The sequence below is a fragment of the Cyanistes caeruleus genome, unplaced genomic scaffold (assembly GCF_971803275.1).
Source record: "Cyanistes caeruleus unplaced genomic scaffold, bCyaCae1.hap1.1 HAP1_SCAFFOLD_304, whole genome shotgun sequence".
NCBI lineage: Eukaryota > Metazoa > Chordata > Aves > Passeriformes > Paridae > Cyanistes > Cyanistes caeruleus.
In genome coordinates, this window is record NW_028256076.1 from 36,653 (window position 1) to 45,356 (window position 8,704).

Consider the following 8,704-nt stretch of genomic DNA (forward strand, 5'->3'; position numbering starts at 1 on the left):
GTAAGCGACCCCTCCCCCCCTTTATTTCACCTTTTTTTTAAAATTTAATTTCATTTATTTCTATATATTTTAAATATTTTTTTTAACAACCCTTTCCACCCGCCCTCACACCGGATTACCGTTATATATATTTTAATATATATATATATATTTTTATATATTTAAATTATATTTTTAACCTTCCCCCAGCGCTTTTACGCCCCCTCTAAAAAACGTTTCGCCAAAAAAAAAAAAAAAAAAAAAAGAAAAAAAAAAGAAAAAAAAAAAAAAGGAGAGAAGAGGCCAAAAAAAAAAGCAAAAAAAAAATCAAAAAAAAAAAAAAAAGCGGGGAGTAACGGGAGGGGAAGAGGGAGGGAGGGGGGTCACTCCTCGCTTATTGATTGCGTGGATGCTGGATGTGAAAATATATTATGTCTGCCTGTGCTTGGCTCGTCAGAGACTAAGGTAAGCCGGACTCAAATAGGCTATCACTTTGTGAATGGCGGAGTATATGTCCCAATGATTTATGACCATATGACTCCAATCTCGGTTCAAGAAGAGTTCACAAGCTTTAAGCTTCCTTCCACGCAGAGCCGCTTTTGCAGCCCTCGCCCCTCTTCTTCCCCCGGCTTGCTTGATTTGTTTTAATTCCGCCGCCTTCGCCCTCTTATTTTTATTTATTTTTTAAATTTTTTTTTTTTTTAATGGATTTTAATTTTTTTTTTTTTTCCCCGCTTCTCCCCGCGTTTTTGGTTTTTTTTTTTTTTAATTTTTTTTTTTCTCTCGATTTTGTGGGCGCGTGGGGGGAGTTGTTGTTTTGGGGTGGGGGAGGAAGGGAAATTTGGGTGGTTGTGGGTTTTTTTTTTTTTTTTTTTCCCAGGCGGATCCACGGCGTTGAGGGTTGGAGCTCGCCGGGAGCTCCCGACCTATTGTTGCGATATTTGGGATTATTAATAATCGCAATTAATCGAGGGCTTCTGCGGCTGGGGGAGATGGAGCTGGAGAGGGGGAGGGGAAGGGGAGAGGCGCTGCTTTTCCCCAGGAACGCGCTCAGGTTGGGAATTTCGGATTTTCCAACATGGAGGGGACGCGATTCCAGCAGAATCCTTCCTTTTATCTCCTTCCCCCCCCAACCCCGAGCGCTTCATTTCTGCTTTTTTACTCATTTTTTATCCCCCTCCCGGAGCATCCTCATCCTCCCCACCGCCCTCTCTCACCTTTCCCCCACCCCCCACGCCCCAATCCGTAATTTACCATTTTTTATTTAATTCCTTTTTATTTTAAAACCCCCAACACCCCAAATTTTGCCCTTCCAAAGTTACGGGCAAAGAGTTTGAGGGGGGGAAAAAAACCAAAAGTGAAACTCGGAGAGGGCCGGGGCAGCTCCCGCCCGCTTTTAATTGGAACAGGAGATCATCGAATATTTATTATTCTGCCCGGGATTTTTTTTTTTTCCCTTTTTTTTTTTTCCTAAGCAATTCCTTGGAGTAAATAATTAGGATTGCGGCCGTCCCCGGCGAAGATAAATGAGCGGCATTTGTGAGGCGCTGAGAGATGAGGTACAAAGCGAAGCTGTGGAAGCCACGAGCGAGGCGAAGGGGGTCGTAAATTTATTTTATGGACGTTTAAAACAACAAGGACACGAAAAAAAAAAAAATACAGAAAAAAAAACCCCATCGCGGTTATTTTTAGCTGCTTTCGCCCCAGCCTTGGGTTTGGGGTCGTTTTGTTGATTTTTTTAGGGGTTTTTATTTATTTTTTTTTTTAAAGAAAAAAAATAAGAAATATTTTCCAGGCCTTGGAGAAATTCCCACCTCTGCCCCCCCTGGCAGATATTTCCAAACCTATTCATAATAAAGGCGCTGCTGTTTGTTAATTAATTAATTCACGGCTCGGGGAGCGGAGGCTACTTTTTAATAAGACAAATTTATCATGTCCAGGGAGGCGGAGGGGAATAACTCCCAGCCAGGATCTGCGCAGACAATAACGCAGCTCCCAGGAAGATTTTGGGAATGCAGGAAGGATTTTTCCACCAGGATTAAAAAAAAATAAAATTAAAAAAAACCCTCGAGCAGCTCTGAGGGATGAAGAGAACGGAGCTTTCCACATAAAAACAGCAGCCGGGAAAAGAAGGGAGGAAAAAAAATGTTATTTATTATCGAGCTGAGGCTTCTGTTAAAGCCCCGGCACTTAAAAATATCGCGTTGGGTTTTATCTCCGCGGGGTTTGTTTTGTTTTGCTTTGCAGGATGAAAGAGGCCCAGATAAAATTGAATATACAAGAGGTACAATTAAATATACAATGGATATCAATCCCCAAACAAACGCTCCTTGCGGGCTCCGGGCTGCGGAGAGGAGTCTTTGGCTTTTTTAAAAAAATCCCTCTGATTGTTTCCGAGGAGTTTTCACCTTTTTTTGGGTTTTTTTTTTGGGGTGTTTCTACTTTGTCTTTAGGGAGGGGAAAGTTTCCGTTGGGAGAAAAGCAAAAGAGGAAAGAGATGGAGAAAAATAAGAAAAAAAAGAGAATTTTAAAAAAAAAAAAAAAAAGAGGGGAGGTTTCGTTTTGTGATTTTAAGCTTTAGGATGGTTTTTTTTATTTTATTTTAGACTTTTAGAGCTTGGATTGAGGGAGGGAGGAAGGCTGGAAAATCCAAGGGGTGGAAAGTGAGGAGCAAATGGCCTCGTCAAGTGTTTGTTTTCCAAGAGAGAGAGAGAGAGAGATAAAAAAAAAGGAAAATAACAGCAGCGATGGGTTTGGAATCGGCACCATCCCAGTGGCAGCTCTGGATTTGGGATGAGAAACACAAAACCCTGCCGGGAAAATGAAAAAAAAAAAAAAAAAAAGAATTTATTTTCTAAATTCAACCTGTGCTACCAGAGAGAGGGGGAGAGAGACACCCCGAGCAGGGGAAGCACGGTCTTGAATTCTTGTCCCTGCTCCGATCCGCTGGAAATCTCTGCCCTGAATTCCAGAGGCGCTGAGAGTTCCTGCGTAAACAAAAAAAGGGAGCCAAGCGTGCCAGGATGGCGTTACCTGGATTAAAAACACGGATATTCGCTGCTCGCGCCTCAAAACCAAACCCTGGCGGTAAACTTGGGATTTCTGCTGGTGGAAGGATTTTTGGGGGCGTGAGGAGCCGGTTTAAACGGAAATAGCCAGAGTTGAGTGTTCGTGGCCAGCAATTCTGCGCTCCGTGCTGTGATATTTGTGACAATTCGGCTTTTCTCCGGGGCCGGGTGTGTAAACGCGTGTGCGGTTCGCTCCCGCGGGGACGCACGCGGGGATTTCCGCGGGGGGATAAACGCGCCGTAAATAAAACGCACAGAGCCAAACCGAGGTGGGGGTGGAGGGTGACAAAAACCCATCCCAGCCACCCCCAAACTCCTCCAAATCATCCAAACCATCCCCTGCCCCGTTGGCGGAGCCTCAGGAGGGTGAAATCTGCCGGCGGCATCTGTTCCCCCCGTTCCGCGGGACCCCTATTCATGTCACGGGCCTTTCAGGCCCCAAGATGGATTCCTGGGCCGGGCACTATTATTGTGTGTTTTCTCCTAACCTTTCAGGTCAGCTCCCACCAGACAGCTGGAGAGGGGCCGTCACGTGGCCTCGGGGTGCCAATGTTCTGCCAGAGGGGTGTCAAGACCCTGGTAGCCAAAAAAACCCTCGCGGAAGATGCAGAAGGCCTCGTACTACGACAGCTCCACGCTCTTCGGGGGTTACTCCTACGGCGGCGGCGCCAATGGATTCGGCTACGAGGGTGCCCAGCAGCCTTTCCAAGCCGCTTCCCACATGGAGAACGACTTCCAGAGGTCCGCCTGCTCCCTGCAGTCTCTCGGCAACGCCGCCCCGCACGGCAAAAATAAAGAGCTCAACGGGAGCTGCATGCGGCCCGGTTTGGCCCCGGAGACACCGGGCTCACCCAACGCCAACAACGGCGGCGGCGGCGGCGGCAACGGCCAGGCCGGCAGCGGGAAAAGCGCCGCCGGGAAAGCCAATCTCGGAGCCGGCATCTCCAAGCAGATCTTCCCCTGGATGAAGGAGTCGAGGCAGAATTCCAAGCAGAAGAACGGCTCGCCCAGCGCAGGTAGCTCGCCAGGCCTCAGTGACGCGCTCTGCCCTCCCCAGCTCCAAAAGGACGAGGCTAAAAATGGAGAAAAGGATTGATAAACAAGGCCCGAGGATCGCAAAGGGTTGGAGGAATCGGTTTAGGGAAGGTCTAAATTCCCGTTTTTGACCCCAGAGTTCCGCAGAGAGGTCTAAGAATCTCAAATGGTTGGAGAAATTGGTTTAGGGAAGGCCCAAATTCCACTTTTCCCACCCAAAATTCCACAGAGAGGTCTAAGAATCATAAAGGGTTGGAAGAATGGGTTTAGGATAGGTCCAAATTCCCCTTTTTCCCCAAAAAATTCCAAAGAGAGGTCCAAGAATTACAAAGGCTTGGAAAATGGCTTTAGGGGAGGCCCAAATTTTTCTTTTCCAGCCCAGAATTCCACAGAGAGGAAGAAAGAGTTGACGGGTCTGGTTATTTCCCTTGGCCGCTGCTGGCGCGAGGTCTCAGAAGCGCCGGGGTCCCCGGGCAGAGTGGATTTGTTGGGAGGTGAAGGAATCCCAGGTGATCCTGGGAGATTCCAGAGCGGATCCCGGCCCTGGGCACCACCCACCCGCTCCCGGTTTATTTCAAACACAACCACAGAGGGAAACGCGGCCGGGGCGTCGTCCCCAGCCCAGGCTGGACACAAATACGGGGAAAATGCGCTCCCAAGGGCTCATCCCAATCCTAAAATTCCGCTCGGTGCCTTCCCACCCCTCAGAGAGAGCAGATGAGGCACCACGTCCGTCTTCTCCACGTGTCCCACCAGTCCAAGCAGATAAAACCCAAAAATCCAGCCCGGATTTACGGAAATTTTGGCAAATCCATTCTCACAAACCTGGTGGTGAACTCTTTACCCACCGCGGACGTAATTCATGGTGTTTACCTCTGGGAAAGGTGGGTGCGGAGGCAAATATTGGTGCTGCACCTGTGTGCAAACCAAACCCTTTCCAACCCCGCGTTAATTGGCCCTGCGCTAATTGGCCCCGCGGCGGTGGCCACCTCCCCTCCCACCCCATCCCGCCAAACGTTATTTTCTGGGAAATTATCCGCTGGAAATAATCGAGCCCTCAATAAATGGCCCTGGAATCCTCTTCTACATGACATGATCAAATTTTCATAAAGCAGGGGCAGCTTTGGAGAACAGAACTCTTAATAAATGACACGATTATGGAGTGCAGGCTAATGTGGAGGGGCGGGCGGGGGGGCGGGGGGGAGAGGAAGGCGAGGATTTATTAAGAACCGACGCATTCAATTTCTGCGTGTAAGTAATTCTCTTTTATTTCATTCCGGGGGCCCCGGCAGAAACCTGCAGCGGCGGCGAGAAAAGCCCCCCGGGCTCCTCGGCCTCCAAGAGGGCGCGCACGGCCTACACCAGCGCTCAGCTGGTGGAGCTGGAGAAGGAATTCCACTTCAACCGCTACCTGTGCCGGCCGCGGCGCGTGGAGATGGCCAACCTGCTGAACCTCAGCGAGCGCCAGATCAAGATCTGGTTCCAGAACCGGAGGATGAAGTACAAAAAGGATCAGAAATCCAAAGGTGTGGGCTCTTCCTCTGGAGGGCCTTCCCCGGCGGGCAGCCCCCCGCAGCCCATGCAGGCCTCGGCGGGGTTCCTCAACGCCTTGCACCCCATGAGCGGCGCCTACGAGGCGCCGTCGCCGCCTTCCTTCAGCAAACCCCACCAAAACGCCTACGCCGTGGCAGCCCCCGGCTACCAAGCGCCCCTCAAGGCTTGCCCCGGCCAGCAGAAATACGCCGGGGCCGCCGGCGCGGCCGAGTATGAGCCGCACGTCCTGCAGGCCAACGGGGTGGCCTACGGCGCCGCCGGCGTGCAGGGCAGCCCCGCGTACGGCGCGGGGAACTTTGTGGATTCTCTGCCTGCCTCTGGCCCATCCCTTTACGGCCTCAACCACCTGCCGCACCACCAGGCCGCCGGCGTGGACTACGGCGGGGCGCCGCCGGGCCAGCCCCACGGACCGTGCGAGAGCCACGCCGCGTACGCGGAGCTCTCCTCGCACCACGCGACTTCTCAGGGCAGAATCCAAGAGGCGCCCAAGCTCACCCACCTGTGAGAGGGGGAGGCCGTCGGGATGGGGGAAGCCAAGGGGAAGTTTGGGTTTCAGGGATGTCGGCGTTGGGTTACTCTCCGGCTTCGCCGCGGAGGTTTTGGCGGGGTTGTCGTGCTCGGGATTTTGGGGTTGGTGAAGCACAAAATCCGAGAGTTCGCGGTGGTTTTGGAAGGGTGAAACCTCCTGGGGGTCTCGATGCGAATTTCTTTGGGAATGGGCTCGGGGTGGTTTTGTGGGAATCCCATGGGGTGTTCAAGCCACCTTGGGATGGTCACCGATCGTTCCCGGATGCTGGGAAGGAGAAGAAGCCGAATTTTGGGGTCTCTGCATCCACAAAACCCCAAAGGGATCCACTGGGAAGCTCCCCCCTCCTCCGAGTCCTTCTCCAGATCCAACCGTGCTTTCCTTCCCAGCCTTCAGAGGAGGGCTCGTCCTTTCCCAGCAGAAAAGGATAAATCCGCTTTCCCCACCGGAAATGGGATAAATCCACTTTCCCCACTGGAAAAGGATAAATCCAATTCCCCACTGGAAAAGGATAAATCCACTTTCCCCACCAAAAAAGGGATAAATCCACTTTCCCCACCGTAAAAGGGATAAATCCACTTTCCCACCGGAAATGGGATAAATCCAATTCCCCACCGGAAAAGGGATAAATCCACTTTCCCCACCAAAAAAGGGATAAATCCACTTTCCCCACCGGAAATGGGATAAATCCAATTCCCCACCGGAAATGGGATAAATCCAATTCCCCACCGGAAATGGGGCAAATCCGCTTTCCCCACTGGAAAGGGATAAATCCAATCTCTCCACTGGAAAAGGATAAATCCACTTTCCCCTCCGGAAAAGGATAAATCCAATTCCCCAGCGGGTCCCTTCCCACCGATCCCCCCCAAAACTCCGAATCTCCACACCTGCCGAGGCCGGGGAGCCACGCTCGTCCCTCCAGGCCCTGCTCCCCCTCTCCAAAACAACAACACGGCAAAATAAAAAAAGCAAAAAAAAAAAAAAAACCCACCGGGATGGAAAAGGTCTGAGCACCACAACGGGACGAGGAAAATTCCGGGGGAACGCCTAAATCCCCCCTTTTTTCCCCCCACCAGGAATTCCAAAGAGAGGAAGAAAGAATTGACAGGTCGGAATATTTCCCTTCCTTGGCCTAGGATCAATTTCTCCAGTTTGGGGGAAGGGTTTTTATTTTTTTGGTTTTTTTGGGGGGATTTTTTTTTTAGGGTTCCTAAACAAAAAAAAAAACCCAAATTGGAGAAATCCTGAACTTCTTTCCTCCTCTCCTTTTACGTGAAAACAGGGTATATTTGAACAGAGGGAATGTCCTCCCACGGAAGCAGAAGCCAGGAGATCCCTGGGATTTGTTGATGCTTTCCTGCCTGGACATCTTTGTTGCACTTAGAGTTTACATATAATGGGTATTAAATAATAATAATAATAATAATGATAATAATAATAATAATAATAAAAATAATAAAAAAAACAAAACGACAACTTTGAAGGGCTCTCAGCTCCGTGGAGGCGTCCTTCAGTTAGGTGTGTGTTCTGGTGAACATTCAGATATATTTATTGGTTATAGGCAGTTGAAAATATTTTCCTTTCTTTTTTTTTAATTTTTAAATTTTTTTTGGTTGGTTTTTTGGTAATATTTATCCCCGCGAGACGATGTATTTATACGAGGGAAAAACAAGGGAAAAAAGAAAAAAAAAAAAAAACAACAAAAAAAAAGACATAAAAGTATCAAAGGGATACTTTTTTTTTTTAGTATTTCCTTTAAAAAAAAATAACAAAAAAATTTAAAAAAATACAGGAAAAAACCTCCAAAAAACCCCGAAAAAAACCCCGAAAAAAACCCAAAAAAAAAAAAGGACGTTGTGTTCCCCTTGTCATTGTACCACGAGCTTATTTTAGTTTATTGTAATTTAGGGAGAAGCAGTAGTTTTATGTTACCTCGGTACTTATGAATAATGTAATTAGTTCTGGAGGCATGAGAGCAGAACCAGACTGTAATTGTTTAGTCCTGAATTAGAAGAATTTCATCGCGAATCCCTCCCCTCCCTCCCCTCCTCTTGGGAGCTCTTTCTTTGTTCTTACAGTAGTTCTTTTCTCTCCTCGCTTCAAGGGTTGTCTGGTGAACAATTCCTGAATAAACTTTCTGCTATGGATTTTATCTCGTCCCTATCCTCGTCGGATTTGGAGGTGGGAAAAGGAAAAAAAAAAAATGAAATTATCCCCTCCCCCCATAAAAAAATAAAATTATAAAGGGTTTTGAGGGGTGAAAATTTAAAAAAAAAAAAAATGGAATGGGGTGATGGGGAGTAAAGGAAGGGAGTGAGAGAGGAGTCCTGGTTTGGGGTGAAATCCTGGGAATTCGGGAGTCCACAAAGAGGGATCACGTGGAGCCAGGGCTGGGCTGCCATTGGAGAGGGAATGAAAACAAAGGAAAAGGGATTAATCATGGAAAAGAAAAAAAATATAAATAAAAACAAGGAGAGAGGGGGGGGGGGGCGGAAAAAAAAAAAAGGAAAATAAAAAATAAAAGTAAAAACGGCCCCAGAGT

General features: G+C 48.5%; 1 protein-coding gene across 1 annotated transcript; it reads left to right on the forward strand.

Annotated features, from left to right (window-relative positions):
• Positions 1-1,442: 1,442 nt before the first annotated feature.
• On the forward strand, positions 1,443-8,314 carry LOC147645448 (homeobox protein Hox-B3a-like). The gene is made up of 3 exons (XM_086874611.1): positions 1,443-3,215; positions 3,543-4,063; positions 5,375-8,314. The coding sequence occupies exons 2-3, from the start codon at positions 3,652-3,654 to the stop codon at positions 6,139-6,141; spliced, it is 1,179 nt and encodes a 392-aa protein (XP_086730737.1). The 5' UTR covers positions 1,443-3,215; positions 3,543-3,651; the 3' UTR covers positions 6,142-8,314.
• Positions 8,315-8,704: the final 390 nt, after the last annotated feature.